Below are 16482 nucleotides of genomic sequence, written 5' to 3' on the forward strand. Positions count from 1 at the left end.
TTCTGGCCTATTACTTCCCTAGAGCAATATAGATTGACTTTCTTGTTTGCCTGGGTGGCCAACAGATGGTGTCCCCCACTGGGCAAATATGTTCTTCAGGGCAGAATTGTGTATCTCCCACACAGGATTCATAGAAAAGCGTCTGATGAGATTGTCCATCAGAGGATTCTGTGCACTTGGTAGGTATGTTTCTGAGACACTGATATGGTTGCTGATGCATTAGTTCCATAAACTGACTGCCTCCATACAAAGAGGAAGAGATTTTGCTCCAACTTGTTTGTTTATGCAGAATAATGTCACATTGTGCAACATTATCTGGATATGATGGAGCTGTATAAGGGAGAGGAATGTATTGCAGGCTAGATGGACTGCCCTCAGCTCCAGTAGATTGATACGCATTCTCACCTCCTAAGGGGACCATGTGCCTTGTGTAATGTGATTGTCCATGTGAGTTTCTTATGAGAGATGCTTCCATGATTATGGTCGCACAGAATGTCGGTGGAAGGAAAGGGACTCCCAAGTGTACTTGTTCCGGTTTCATCCATAATACAAGAGAAGCCCCAATCTTGAGAGGAATTGTTACCTTGGTATTCATGTTGTTTCTATCTGGTGAGTAAATAGACTGGAACCAGGCCTGCAGGCAATGGAGGTGAAACCTGGCAAAAAGCATTACGTAGATACATGCAGCCATGTGGTCTAGTAGGGAAAGACAGACCCTGAGTGTAGCCTGAGATCTGAGGGTGACTTGTGTTATCAGGCTGTTCATGGTCTGGAATCTGTCCATAGAAAGGCAGGCCTCTGTTGTCAGAGCGGTATCGGTGGCTCTCTGCTCTCCAATCTCTCTATTACTCAGCTGTTACCTCGTTGTGTCTCTGTGCTGCCCCAGCTCTGCTGCCAGCTGACACAGCATAGCCCGACAAGAATCCCCAAGACCCCCAGAGTCCAAAAAGATGCAAGCCACGTTTATTAGGTTTATTCGGGACATTGCACACACACCTGCAGTTCCTGTAGTTCTTCAGGCCTAATACTAGCGAGACTAGAAAGTAACTCAGGGTGGAGGGCCGGCTTAGTGGCGCTTCCTTCCACTCCCCTCGACCCTCCCCAGGGATGCCCCAGGGATATACACAGATACACAACACAACACACACACACCTACACATGGATGTGCAACCTTTCTGCACAGCACCTTTGTAGCACCCCCTCTCACCCTCTCCTCGCCTGTACATATTGGGAACAAACATATCAATCCATCTATCCATCATGTTGCCCCCCCTGTCATTGGGATGGGCCAGCCCCCTCCCTGTTGTGTGTGTGAATGTGCATGTATATGAATGTGTGTACACTTACTAAAAGGTACTTCATCTCTCAGCATCTCAGCTTCTTGCTCTTTCTTCTGTCTGAGCTGCCCCTGCCTCTCTCTCACTTAACTTTGCTTTATGTTAGCAAAGTCTTGTTCGTTACTTCAGTTCAGGCCTCAGGCCTCATACTAGGCCTTTATCAGGGCCTGCACTTACTACAGCCTCTGTTGAGGTCGAGTCTAGGGTTGCTCCTATGAAGTCTATGATTTTCATGAGAGTCAAAGTGGCCTTTCCTTTTTTTACACAGATCCCTAAGGATGCCAAACGATGACCAACCAGGCTTCCTGGCTGTATATGCCTGTTAGGAGCCAATGTCCAGATACAGGAAGATGGTGTAGCTTCTGTATCTTATCTGGGCTGCCACCACTGAAAATACATTTGTGAAGACTCTGGGTGCTCTCACCAGCTTTGAACTGGTAGTGTAAAATTCTGATTTGCAAATAAAAGCATTTAGTTGGCATAGATTGAGAATTGGTCTCCATCCTCCATTGTTCTTGGGAACTATGAAATATGGGGAATAGAATCCTTTTCTTTGATGTTGAGATGGCACTTGCTCAATAGCCCCTCGTAGTAGGAAGGTTTCTTCATCAGAGGGGTCCCTGAAAAGGGGCCAAATATAAGACAAACCCCGAGCCAGTCACTCAAGCTGCCATGACTCACATCTCCAAAAGAGCCTGCAGTGACTCATCACTCAGGCATGCTGCACCAGTTGGCTTTACTGACTCTTCCTGTAAGCAGAGCTTGCAGTGGTTTAGCACTCAGGCATGCTGCAGCAGCCTATCCCTGGGCAAAGCCTACATCAGTTGACCCTAAGGTACTGACCCTGCCAGAGTTTCAAGTTAGTCTGTGCAACAGCACTACTTGGCCAGGAATCCTCCTACTGCCACACAGTGTTACAGACTTCCTAGGCTTCCAGCATGCCCTTGATCAAGTTCCTGGTCCTGCCTCAGCCTAGCCCCAGCCTGCTTCAGCCTTGCCTGTGCCCTACTCCAATCATGCTCCAGCCCTGTTACTGAACACTCCAGCCCAGCACTCGCTTCCTCACAGCCCAGATCCTTGGAATGACTCTCACCTGGCTTTGACCTTTGGCCTGCATCTGGACTCCGACTATGATCCTGATTTAGCTCATCTACAGACTCTGATCTCATTCTGACCCACAGCCTGTCCCCGATCTTGGTTTCAGTGCTGCCCTCAGCCCAGTCCCAACTCTACAAATGGTTTCAACCTTTGTGCCTATTCTTGATTACAGCTCTAACCACAAGGCCTGACCACCTTGAGCCCCGAGACTGACACTGGGAAGGGGGTTTGTGGTGGTGAAGTGACATAAACTTGATAGTGTAGCCAGAATGAATGATCTCTAGTGCCCACCTGTCCATGGTTATTGCCCTCTAATTGTGGGTAAAGTGGGTAAGGCAGCCACCAAAATTTTGGGAGCACCACAAAAGGGCATCAATATAGGTACACAGTTTTCAAGTGACCTGTCAAAAGAAACCTCTGGGTGGCGAGTGAGGTTCAGAAGCAGCAATAGTTGGGGTGGAGGAAATCGCAAACCTGGGTCTTTGTGCCTTCTGGGGTTTGAGTGGCAATTCCTAAGGGTGCTGGTGGTAAAATGGCTGATGGGGAGGTCTGGGCTTGTAAATTTGTTTGTGGTGTTTTCTCTTTAAAGACAGAGTGTAAATGCCCAGGGAGTGAAAGGTCATCCTAGAGTCCTTAGGAGAGTGAAGTGACTCCCGGGTCTTCTCACTGAAGGGATTAGACCAATTAAAGGGCAAGTCCTTGATGGTATTCTGGGCCTTCCAGGGAATCTTGAAGAGTGCAGCCATGATTCATTCCTCATGACTACAGCTATGGCTCTAAATAAAGTATCAGCTATATCCACTGCCACCCAGAGTAATATCTTAGCCACCATCTTGCCTTCATTATTGAGATCCTTGTCCTGCAGAGGAAATTTGTTCCTGAATTTCACAAATTTGGAGTAATTTGTGAAATCATATTTTGCTAGCAGAGCCTAGCAGTTAGCAATTCTGAATTGCAGGCTGGTTAATGAAAATACCTTCCTCCCCAGAAGGTGAAGGCATATAGCACCCTTATTAGTCAGAGTAGTCTTGGGGGAGTTGTATCCTGGACTTCTGTGTAGCTGCCTATACCACTAAGGAGTTGGACACTAGGTGAGTAAACCAGAACTCTACTCCTTTAGTTGGCACAAAATAGCATTTTCAGCCCTTTTAGGAGTGAGGGCACAGAAGGCAGGGGTATGCCTCACTGTCCTGGCAGATTCCACAACAGCCTTGTTCTCTGGGAGGGCCATCCTACTGCAGCCTGATGGTTGCAGGATGTCCAAGAGTCTATGTTGTGTCATGGACTTCCTCAAGAGGGATCTGGAACTCAGTTACCACCTTCTGCAAGAGATCCTGGTATTATCTGTGATCATCAGGCAGATATGGGATGATGGAGCAATTGCCTTGTTGGGTGAGAAGGATGACACACCTGTCAGAACCATCGGGACCTGTGGACCTGGCTCAACTTCCTCTTCTACAAACTCCAATAGAGACGATTGGTATCAGCTAGAAGAGGGCTGGACATGAGGCACTGAGTACCAAAAGTCCCCTGAGTAGCTGCATCTAGGAGAAGGGCAGCTCCCAGACCTCCTAGATGTTCTGTCCAGGCTGGTCTCCCTTGGGCATGAAGGTTCATCTGGAACATCTGACTCATCTGATGAAATGGTAGCTACCTTTCCCAATGGTGGTCCCAGTGGAAGAACGCTCCAGCTTGTAGACAATGACAGGAGAGAATTGTCTTCTCCTCAAGGTGGTTTTTTCTGGTATTGAAATATCTCTGAAGAGGATTGGTCCAGATAGAAGACGTTGTGAGTGAGGTAAGTTGAAAATATCTTCCATCAGGTAAAGGTTTCAGTCCTTCCAAGAGTTCAAGGAGTCCCAGAGTTCAGGACTGACAGATCAAGTGCATCCAATGAGCTGGTGTTGAGCGGATCCTTCTTGGAGCATGCTGGAACTATCAATGAGGAGTACAATGTAAAACTTTCAGTTGGAGTCAGCAGGTGCTGATGCTTTGGTCTGTCAGTTGTAGCCAGCAGATCCTTCTTCCTTTGCATTTACCTCTCTTGGTCTGAAGATTTAGGCAGATTTAATTCCCTAGGACCTGCACATGACAACTCCCCTTAGTTGGATCGAGTCTGGGAGGGATCTTTTTTTCTAGAGATAGATCTGGACAGATATCTGTCCTTATGCCTATGATCATGTCCCCTACTTCTGTGAGAGGGTTTCTTAAACTTAACAATTTCAGCTTCTTCTCCAGAGCTCAGTGTCCTGCTCACTGTCTGGGCCATTGCACAAGGGCATCTCCCCAGCCAGGAGCCAACTGAGGTCTCATGACCTTCTCCATGAGATATTTCCTCAGATGGAGTTCTCTTCCCTCACAGGTTTGGAGAAGGAAGGAGCAACAAATGCTGCACTTGGCAGAGTTGTGAGCCTTTCCAAGGCAGTAAAGGCAGTGCTGGTGTTAATCACTGACAGAGAAGGAATGAGGGCAGGAGATACAGTTCTTAAATCCCAGGACTCTCGGCACAGTCCTTCTCTGTGAGGAGAAGCTCCCCAAGATAGGGAGAAACAAGTCAAACTATACTAACTAAAAACACTAAAAACATTAAAACACTAAGGCTAAGATTACTAAAAACTATTTACAATAAACATATACAGATTCTGAAAGGAAGGAAGATTGTTTCAGACACAGAGAATTTCGACTCAGGCCACATGGTGGCAAGAAGAACTGGAAAGACTTCAGTCCATGCCACCCTTTATATCTGAGGAGAGCAACTGTCCAGGTGGACCAACAGATATTACTTGCTATAAAACTCCAGTCTCAGGTGCATGGAGAACATATGTACCCAGCTGTGGCATACACATAGGGATCAGCACTTGAAGAATCTTCGCTTTCACCATTTTTTAAAAAAGTAAGTTTATAATTCCAATGATTGCAAAGATAACTTTCCAAAAGTTAGCTACATGTAACATGATACAGAGTTGTTTTCATGAGTTAACAGTCAACCTTAACAAGGACAAGGTGTAAACTCCCCCACTAAATTTATTGGGGGGGGTGTATGTAAAATCTAATGGCCCACATAACGTAAACATTAGCTATTTCATTGATGATCATTAAGTCAATGGGACTGTTCACGTAAGCAAGTGTTAACAATATGCTCAGGTTACATGGCTAGCTTACCATATGCTAGAGTTGTACAATCTAGTCCTAATTAATTAGATCATATCTAAAATTATAATATTTAATAATACTGTACCCTGTCTTCTTTGACAGAAGAAGTTGTAGTAGATATCATCTTATCCTCTGGAGTGAAAACTGCAGATACCTCTTCCAGAATCTTAGATGATATGGTAGCAGGTGTCGTTTCAATAGGAGAAATAGGAGTTGTTTGAGATTCTTCTTTAATTTTGGCAGAAGATACTTTGTGACTGGGCGGTACGTCTTTAAAAGAAACTTGACCTTTGGGAATTAAAGTTGATGGCAATGTTAGGTTCTCGTATGTGAAGAGAGAAGGATTTTCTTGGATACTGGAGTTAAGAGTTGCTTCAACTTGTGCTTCCTTTTTCTGGGAGATTTCTGGAGATATTTTCTCTTGCCTTGCTGAGATAAGCTGATCTAAAACCCTTGGTAATGACTTGTCTTGACTCTTTGAGTAGAGGTCCAAAGGTGATTCTTCTTGGACTTTGTGTAACTGTGGGAGATCTGAAACTGCAGTGATGTGTGTTTCTTTCCCTGTGCTTTAGGATTTAAAAATATACAATATTAGCTAGAAAGGTAAAGGAAGGTATGTTCCTATTTGAGAGATGGGAAATGCATGAACTGTTTAATGTTAAACGCTGAATGACTTTTTCAGATCAGACTAAGCAAATATATAGTGAAGCAGCAGATGGGGGCTAAAAACACACTCCATTCAAATAGCTCCATACTACAACACTGAATATAATTATTTAATTTTTTATTAGATTATTTACACACAAAGGAACAGTGTTAAGATTGCTCAGGCAACCTTAACTTTGTCATTTTTTTCATCTGCTAGGTATGAGGCAGCAAGGGAGAGAAAGGTAGTAGGGCTGGATGTGAGGCATAGAGGGTTTTGTTCCTGGGCTTCTTCCTGTTGTAATAATCATAATTAAGTCTTCTTACACTGAAATATTTACTGTGCAAACAGAGACAAAGTAATAACAAATAACAATCATAATTAAGTCCTCTTACACACAACTCACTTCTGTATGGCAACAACTGTATGCATGCACTGTACAAGAGTGACACAATCTGTCTCTTATATAGTGAATGTATACAGATGGGAGGGAAGCACCATCATTGGAATATGGATTGTAAGACTCTGTTGTTCTGTTCCCATTCATGATTCTGGGAAAATTGCCTGTTCAGTGTGTCCACTGTCATGTTCAAGAAACAGGGGAGGTAGGAGGCTGAGATGTTTATGTTGTGGTTTATGCACCAGTTCCACAACTTCATGGCCTCAGTGCATAGGGAGTGGAAGCAGTCTCCTCCCTGTTGATTTATACAGAACATGCAGGCAATGTTTTCATTCACCATGCATACTGTTTAGTTCTTTATTAGTGGGTGGAAGTGAAGACACATGTTGCGGATCACACAGGGTTCTAGGAGGTTGATGTGTAATTGAGTCCCAGTAGAAGATCATGGGCATCTCAGCCAATCAATGAGGCATCTGTTGTGATCAGTATGGATGGTGGGTCCTAGTGAAAGGGGACTCCTGTGCATACATTCTCTGGTTGTGTCCACCACTGTAAAGATTACAGGACTTTTGGTGGCATTGTTAGGCTTCTAGTCAGGGCTGTGTTTGTTTGGTATGTATACTGAACTCAGCCAACCTTGCAGGCAGCGCATGTGTAGTTGTGCATGCCTTACCGTTAAAGTAGTGGCCTCAATGTGACCTAATAGCTGTAGGCAGGCACAGGCCAATATTTGTGGGCTGTTTGTGACTACCATGATAACATTGATCCGTGTCATGAATCTGTTCATCAATAGTGATACTTTGCACCCATGGAGTTGAGGTGTGCCCCGATGAAGTCCAGTTGTTATACTGGAATTAGGGTTAATTTTAGTTCATTTATTTGTAACTCTAAATTCTGAAAGAGATGGATTGTCCTTTGGGTGGTGATGTTTCCAATCAGGTGGGAAAATATTCCAGATATGGAAATATTATTATCCCCTGTTTGCACAAATACCGCAAGGGTTTTGGAGAAGACACTTGGTGCAGTGGAAAGGCCAAATGGTAGAATTCTATTGGTAGTGGTCTCTTCCTATTGTGAACTAGAGAAACCTTCTGTGAGTGGGATGAATGGCGATGTGGAAATAGGCATTTTGTGGGTTGAGGGCTGAGAACCAGTCCCCCCCTTTCCAGCACCGGTATTATTGTGGCCAGTGTGATCATCTTGAATCTTTGGGCTCACACAAACTTATTGAGCTTTCTGAGATCTAGACTTGGTCTCCATCCTTCATTTTTCTTCTGGGTTAAGAAGTAATGGGAGTAGAATCCCCTCCCCTTGTGTTGTGTGGGAACTAATTCCATGACATCTAACTATAGAAGATGATATACTTCTTGTCATAGCAGGTGTTCATGAAAAGGGTCCCTGAAGAGGGATGGGGAGGAGGATAGAGTTAGTGGGCGGGAGGTAAAAGGGATAGTGTAGCCCAATCTTATGATCTCTAAGACTCATTGGTCCATAGTGATTGATGCCCAGACATGGTAAAAAGGGTGTAGACGATGGCCAAAGACCTGAGTGGTATGTGTAGATGGCATTGTTTGTTAGGGGAGGTCACTCAGACCCTCGACCAATTTTTCAAAATTGCAGCTGGGCCGAAGTTGGCTGAGATGTGGAGTATTGTGATGTGGTGTTCGATGTCTCTGGGGTCATTGTCGCTGTCTCTGGGAGTCATATGGTCTTTGTTGTCATGAGAATGAATTGTCTCTGCTGTGTTGGTATGGTTGGTATCTTCTCTTGCTTTGTTGTAGGTGTATATATGCCTAAAGTGGAGAGGGTTGCCCTAGAGTCCTTCACAGTGTGAAGAAACTCATCAGTTTTGGCAGAAAACAGTTTTTCTCTGTCAAAGGGGAGATCTTCTACTTTCAATTTAAGTTCACTTGGGATTCCTTATGACTGTAGCCAGGATGCTCTGAGCATGACTATGGCTGTGGCTACTGTTCCTATTGCTGTGTCTGCAACATCAAGGGATGCTTGCTGCCCTGTCCTGGTCATGAGTTGTCCCTCAGTAAGGATGGCCTTGAATTGTTCCCTTCTCTCCTCTGGGATGTCCATAAGGAATTCATTCAATTTGGCATAGTTGTCATGGCCATATTTTGCACGGAGTGCAGTATAGTTAGCTGCGCAGAATTGTAAGGTCGCAGAAGAACAGACCTTACAACTGAATAGATTGAGTCTCTTCCACTCCTTGTCATGGGGAGTGGATCAGAATTGGAGCTATTTCCCTCATTGGTTAGCTGTATCCATCACTAGAGAATTGAGCTGTGGATGAGAGAAAAGGAAGTCCATTCCTTTCATGGGGACGTAGTATTTCCTATCCACTGTCTTGCATGTCAATGGAATGGTTGCCAGCATTTGCCAGACTGTTTCTGCCAGTTCCATTAGCTCTTCGTTGATAGGTAGTGCTATTTTCAGTGAAGAAGTATGAAGAATTTTGAGGAGTTTTTGCTGGGTTTCAGCCACTTCCTCAAGTGGAGTGTCCTGGCTTTGCACCACATGTCTGAACAGCTCCTGGAACTGCTTAAAATCAGCAGCAGCAGTAGGAGGTGTTTATGCCTTGTCAGGCGATATAAGGAGTTATGAGCAGGTGAAATGTCCTGTTCTGTGTCCTTGTCCCTATCCTCCCTCACTTCCTCTGGCACTTCTGAGGTCTCAGGTAGGGAGACTGTTGTTGACCGTATGTGTCTTACCTGAGGAGTGGGAGGTCTGTGATAATGTGCCCTGTAGGCCTCCCATTGTGGCCATTGCATGGGGAAAGGCATGGGTGGGCACCTCCATGGTTGCCCATACCAATGCTGCATGTCTCGAGCAATTTGGTCCCTCGATCTCATGGGTCCCAACAGTGGTTTGGTTCTGGTCAGCAAGGAATGGCATGAGGAAAAGTTACCCTTCTCTTGGTCATCACCCTCATCACTGCAGAAAGGTGGGGCAAAGGGAGAGTCCAGTTGTTCCGGTGCCATCTGCACTGGTGAACCAGCAGTACCGAAGAGCAATGAGCCTGGAGTGGAGGACACCACCATATCGGCATGATGTGTCAATTGGCATGGTTCTGTGGGTTTCAGTATTGTGCCCATCGATGCCGACGTTTTCAATGGTACCGGGGTTGGTGCTGACTGTTTGTGCGGTGGCTAGATGGGTGCTGGTGGCACCATCTTTGATTTCTCTGTCAGTGCTGATGAGGTTGTTGGTATGGGCAGTGGAAGCATCGCCATTGGTGATGGTTTCGGTGTCGTCTCTTTAACTGGCATCGTCGGTGCATGTAAGGGTCCGATAAGGGGCTCGTCCTTCTCAGGCGCGGCGGGGAGCCAGGGCGCCTCCCTACGGGCAGCAATCCATCTCAGGCTCAGACCCCTCCGCAGGGGCTGAGCAAACTAATAGCCTCTGAACAAGGCAGAGTCCCAGCCCTTTAGCAGGGCCCGAGTAAACACACTGTCTATAAGCCAGGCCCTGGAGCAGGGCGGGGCAACAAGCAGTCCCAGCTCAGGCCTTTCAGCAGGGCTGAGCACACACAGTATTTAAGCCCTGGTCAGGCCAGGGGGAAGGGGGAGTCTGCCACCCTTGAAAGGGTGGCAGGGGGAACGCAGGCCCTCACACTACACTGCGTTCCAGCCCGGGGCCCTAGCAGCGGCAAAGATTTGCTGCAGTCAGTGGGGATCCTGGCCGCAACACACTGACATTGGCTCGGGGTCCCCTGGAGCCAGACTGGGGTTGGCTACCCCCAGGCCACTTCCAATCTCCCCCTCCCTAGGTACCTGTCTCTCGCCGGCATCATCCAGAGGGTCCCAAACCATGGGCTCTTCAGGATACCGGGCGGAGGGGAGCTCAGGCGACTCCTCTGGATACCGGGCGGAGGGGAGCTCAGGCGACTCCTCTGGATACCGGGCGGAGGGGAGCTCAGGCGACTCCTCTGGATACCGGGCGGAGGGGAGCTCAGGCGACTCCTCCAGATACCGGGCACGGGGATGCTCAGGCAGCTCCTCTGGATACCGGGTGTAGGGGAGTTCCGGCAGCTCCTCCAGATACCAGGCACGGGGACGCTCAGGCAGCTCCTCTGGGTACCGGGCCCAGGGAAGGTCAGGCCAGCGTTCCCTCGGATACTGGGCACGGGGAAGGTCAGGCCAGCGCTCCTCTGGATACCAGGCACGGGGAAGGCTGGGCCCGGCGGGAGCTCGAGCACCGGCGTCTGTCCTCTCCGGCAGCCTTCCTCTAACTGAGCGCTGGGGCCGGGCTTTTATACTTCCTGTCCCGCCCCTTGAATTCCGGGGGGCGGGGACAGGCGGTGGTGGCTCCGCCCACCCCGGCACCTGGTCTGGCTCGTCCTTCTCAGGCGCAGCGGGGAGCCAGGGAGCCTCCCTACAGTGCATATAGGAGGAGATTGGCTTATGTTTGCCTCTTGACTCCCTGTCCTTGTCAGCAGAGGCCCCACGTGGGTGGTGCCGGAGGTGCCTGGTGCCTTGAAGGTGCTTAACTTTGGTGTGGTTGGCACAGAGGATAGTGACCTTGCAGGAGACTGTTTCTTTTTCAGTGGTTCTCTCTGTGGCAAGCATGTGGCTTGTTTCCTTGTTCTCTTTGAGAAGTGAGCTTTCATTGTGTCTGATGATGAGGTTCTCGGAGAGGTGTCTGTTGAGGGGTTCTGTTGTCTGGGATCAGAGGTAGGTTGGAAGGATTTCTCCATTAGCATTAGTTTTAGATTGAGGTCTCTATCTCACTTAGCTCTGGCTTTCAAGTTGCCGCAGTGAGTGCGTGGACATAGAGTGAATGTCCAGCTGAGATAGGCATAGTGTCTCTACAGGAACTATGTCTTTTAAAACCTGGTGATCCAGGCATGTTTCTACAAGAATTCTGATGTCTTCCTCTATGGACCCTAATGGTCTGAGGGAAAATTTAACTAATTAACAAAAGGTTGGGTTTTTTTTTCTAAATATGAAACTGACTAAACTAGCTATGGACTGAAAATTAACTAATTCTAACTATTTCTAAAAAATTTCTAGATTCGTCACAGACACTACTACAGAGCTCCACCTCAGGCTGAGGATGGTTGAGAAGGAACCGAGGAGCTTGGGGTGCACATGTGCTAAATGAGGTGCCAATAGTGCCAAGACAACTACTGCGTATGCATGACCCAGATGGACACTGCCACTGAAAATCTCCGATCAACAGTGCCGGGACACACCAACACCTGAAGTGGAGTACCCACAGGGACATCACTCAAAAAAGAACATTAATTTTCAAAAATGAAGCTTATAAGGAACTACCTAAGGCAGGGTCCCCAAACTTTTGAGGGTGATACCCCCCTTATCCCTGACTGCACCACCACCCCGCCCTCCCTGGAGCCAGGAGTGAGGCTGCTGCTGCAATGGGGGGTGGAAACGTGGTAAGGGGTTTGAGGCTGGGGCTGCAGATGGGTGTGGGTCTGTGGCCGTGGCCAGGGTCTGAGGCTGGGGCGGGAGCAAAGCTGCAGCTAGGCTGCGGTGGAGGCCCACAGCCAGGTGTGGCTCCGCTCGCAGCTTTGGCCCCAGGCCAGGAATGAAGCCATGGCCAGTGGCCAAGGTTGGCATGGGGCCCAGAGTGGAGTAGCACTGAAGCTGGGGATCGGGCCAGGCACGGGGACAGGAGCCAAGGAAGGGACCGGAGCAGAGCTGGGGGCAGGGAGGGGCTAGGTTGTAATCCCTCCCCACCACCGGGGGGGCTGGTCCTGGCCCTGGCCCTGCCGCACCCACCCCCCTGGACTTCCTCCACACACCCCTAGGAGGGCGTGCCCCACAGTTTGAGGACCTCTGACCTAAGGAGTACTATGAGACAAGAGGGACTCCATGAACTGGGAATGTTATCCAATTAAAACAAGTGAGCCAGAAAAATGAACCTACAACAGATAACTGACTAGTTTGCAGAACGAAAGGCATGCAAAAAGATTCAGATGGGTGAGTAGAAAACTTTAGTATTGCTGGCGAATACTGTTTCACAGATGCTAACATGAAGTATAGGACAGTTGAATTTGCATGTTTGATGAGTATAAATAAGCGTTAAACTCATTACATTTGAGGGAAGGGTCCCACAATAAAAGCTTGCACTGGGGCCATCTTTCTGTTCCTCAGCCACTGTTCCCCTCTACCTGCAATTGCCTACTCTGCCTGTGCAACAAATACAGATTTGTGTTTATTATATGAGTTCTACACAGGGGCGGCTCTAGACATTTCGCTGCCCCAAGCAGGGCGGCATGCCGCGGGGGGCGCTCTGCCAGTCACCAGGAGGGCGGCAGGCGGCTCCGGTGGACCTCCCGCAGGAGGGTCCGCTGGTCCCACGGCTTTGGTGGACCTCCCGCAGGCACGCCCACCGGAACCACGGGACCAGCGGACCCTCCGCAGGTATGCCTGCGGGAGGTCCACCGGAGCCACCTGCCGCCCTCCCGGCAACTGGCAGAGCGCCCCCCGCGGCATGCCGCCCCAAGCACGCGCTCAGTGTGCTGGGGCCTGGAGCCGCCCATGGTTCTACACCCAAAGCTTAGGAGAGGCAGGATAGTCCAATGGTTAGGGCCTTAGCCCAGGATTTAAGAGACTTGGATTCAATTCCCTGCATTGCCACAGACTTTATGTAGGACCTTAGGGTATGTCTAAATGATGAGTTGGTGCTCAGCAAGCTGGGGTGTAAATCTACCGAGCTCCTGTATGTGGCACTGAATTCCAATTTATTAAGAGAAAGATATACAGAATAGTCATTTTTGTTCTTTACTGAATATGGACATTCTGTTCTTCTTCATAATTTTTAGTTTTCCAAATCCTATTTTTAAAATTATGCACCTACCACATTTCTAGGTACCTTGATACAAACTACATGGAAGTGGAGCTAAGGCTGAGAGCATGTATGAGTAAAATACATTACAAGGATGTTGTAATTCTCTCAGAAACAAGCATAAAAAATCCAGGACATTCAGAGTTAATGTTAAACTTAAAAGAAACTGAAACTTGCTAGGTATAAAAATTAAGGGATCCAAAAAGCCATAATGCTGTCCCATATACCAGGCAATAAATATAAATATACGATTGCAATTATGGTTTGGTTTTTTTTTATTTATTTTTGTAATCCTAGATAAGTTAGAATTGAGTTTTAAAGACATTGTCAATATTTTTCTTTGCCTCCACACACACTAATAAAGTCAGGAAATGTATAATGCTTGTTTTAGGAATAATTACAATATCCTTGTAAAGTATTTTACCTTAAGTTATAAATACTGTCAATCTGAATTCCATTTTAATGTAGTTTTTTTCTGGGAATTTCCTTGAATATTTTTAATTATTACAATTTTCATATAGGAACACTAAACAAGAAACCCAAAGAGAATGCTACCATGTGATATTTCTAATGATTTGAAGATATGTAGGGTGAAGACCCCTCAATACTCCATACTACTTATATATGGGAAAGGACAGTGCCATAAATCTCAGTACAGGAGTGGATAGCACCAGAGTTCATGGTGCCAACATGTCCAGTGCTGATGCACTCTGTGTTGAAGCAAGTGATACCAGAGAGATCAGTACCAAAGGGGTTGGTGCTGCAACAGTTGGCATTGAAACACTACCTTGAATGTTCTAGTATCAGTAAAAGAGGCAGTTAATTTTTATTCCCATGAAGGTGTCAGAGTGCTGGTACTGTGCTCCCTGAGAGCTCCAGCAGTACCAATCTTGGGTAATGAAGTCTCCTTCAGTTGGGAGTGGTGAGGTGACTTAGATTTTCATTTTACTGGGAATTACCAATGGGGATCTGCTCCTGCTGTCTGTGACTTTTTCAGTCCACTCAAGTCTGCAGTCTTCAAAGATGGGGACTGGGAGCTATTGGATCCAGAAATCACTGAGGTTGAATTTGTCCAGGGTGGTCTACCCTGCCCAGATAAGAAGCAGGTTGCAATGAGAGGTCTATAAAAAAGACGGCTACTCACTGTTGTAACTGTTGTTCTTCGAGATGTGTTGCTCCTATCCATTCCAGTTAGGTGTGTGCGCGCCGCGTGCACGTTCGTCGGAAGATTTTTACCCTAGCAACACTCGGTGGGTCGGCTGGGCGCCCCCTGGAGTGGCGCCGCTATGGCGCAGGATATATACCCCTGCCGACCCATCCGCCCCTCAGTTCCTTCTTGCCGGCTACTCCGACAGTGGGGAAGGAGGGCGGGTCTGGAATGGATAGGAGCAACACATCTCGAAGAACAACAGTTACAACGGTGAGTAACCGTCTTTTCTTCTTCGAGTGATTGCTCTTATGCATTCCAGTTAGGTGATTCCCAAGCCGTACGTAGGCGGTGGGGTCGGAGTTAGATGCTGCAGAATGCAAACTGCTGAACCAAAGGCTGCATCAGCTCTGGACTCTTGGACCAATGAGGCAAAGGTGTGGACCGAGGACCAGGTAGTTGCACGACACATCCCCTGAAAGGGTATGTGAGCCAGGAAGGCAGCAGAGAAGCCTGAGCCCTGGTGGAATGTGCAGTAAGGTGGTTCTATGGAACATGGGCCAAAACACAGGAGGTGCGGATGCACAACGTCATTGAAGATGAAATCCTCTAGGAGGAGACAGGTATGCCCTTTGTCTGGTATGCTGGTACGACGAAGGTTTGGGGGCGTTACAAAAGGGCTTTGTCCGCTCAATATAGATTGCGGACGCCCTATGGATGTCTAGGGAGGGCAATTGGTGCTCTCCTTGCGATGAGTGTGGCTTCGGAAAGAAGACCGGAAGGAAGATATCCTGGTTGATATGAGAGGCCGACACCACCTTAGGGAGGAAGGTCGGACGTGGTAACAACTGCCCTTGTCCTTGAGGAACACAGTATACCGTGGGTCCATCGTGAGAGCCTGAAGCTCGGAGACTCGTCTGGCCGATAGAAAGGCTACAAGGAAACCTGTCTTCCAGGACAGGTGTTAGCGAGCATGTTGTCAGTGGCTCGAATGGGGCAATCATAAAACTGGTTGAAGACCCAGGTTTTGGCGGGGCCAACTGGGGGGGTATAACGCTCCAAGCCCTTGAGGAACTTATAAACCACAAGGTGTAAGAATACGGAGTGGCCACTCTCCGCTGGGTGGAAGGGAGAGATGGCTGCCAAGTGCACCCTTAAGGAGGACCGCGCCCGGTGCTGCTGTTTGAGAGACCAGAGGTAGACCAAGACGGAATGGATTGGGACCTCGGCGGGAGAAACATTGTGCGTTACATAGCAGCAGGAGAAAACGCTTCCACTCTGCCAAATACGTTAACCGAGTGGAAGGTTTCCTACCACCCAGGAGAATCCTGTAGAACCGAGGCAGAACAATGTAACTCGGATCGGTTCAGCCACGCAGCAGCCATGCTGTGAGGTGCAGGGATTACAAGTCTGGGTGGTGAAGCTTGCCGTGATCCCGCACTATGGGGTCTGGGCAAACAGGCAGGGAAATAGGGTTGGCTACCGACAGGGGTAGCAACCTGGTGTACCAGTGCTGCCTGGGCCACGCTGGAGCGATCATGATCAGGTGCGTTCTGTCCCTGCGGAGTTTCAGCAGGACCCTGTGAACCAGCCGGAACGGTGGAAAAACGTACAGCCGATGGCTCATCCACGGCATCAGAAAACACCTCCAAGATCGAGCCCGGGGAGAGGTCTTGGAATGAAGAGAACTTCTCTCTCTTTTCGTTCTTGCGAGAGCGAAGAGGGCTATGCGGGGAAAGTCCCACTTCCGAAAAACGGAATGGATAATGTTCAGAGGAAACGACCACTTGTGAGACAGGAAGGATCTGCTGAGGCAATCCGCCAGCTGAAACGCCTGGTATACAAAGCAGACTGCTCTCAGCTCTCGGACATCGATGTGCAA

At 48.0% G+C, this 16482-nt stretch overlaps 1 protein-coding gene across 22 annotated transcripts in view; it reads right to left on the reverse strand.

The window, feature by feature from the left end:
* The window catches only part of CCDC7 (coiled-coil domain containing 7), a 334724-nt gene that overhangs the window by 166677 nt on the left and 151565 nt on the right, over positions 1–16482 (reverse strand). For all 22 annotated transcript variants that reach the window (XM_039527959.1, XM_039527957.1, XM_039527971.1 and 19 more), the window contains one exon: positions 5674–6154. In XM_039527959.1, coding sequence (XP_039383893.1) covers positions 5674–6154 — 481 coding nt within the window. The remainder of the gene's footprint in view (positions 1–5673; positions 6155–16482) is intronic.

The sequence above is a fragment of the Mauremys reevesii genome, linkage group 2, assembly GCF_016161935.1.
Source record: "Mauremys reevesii isolate NIE-2019 linkage group 2, ASM1616193v1, whole genome shotgun sequence".
NCBI classification, from domain to species: domain Eukaryota; kingdom Metazoa; phylum Chordata; order Testudines; family Geoemydidae; genus Mauremys; species Mauremys reevesii.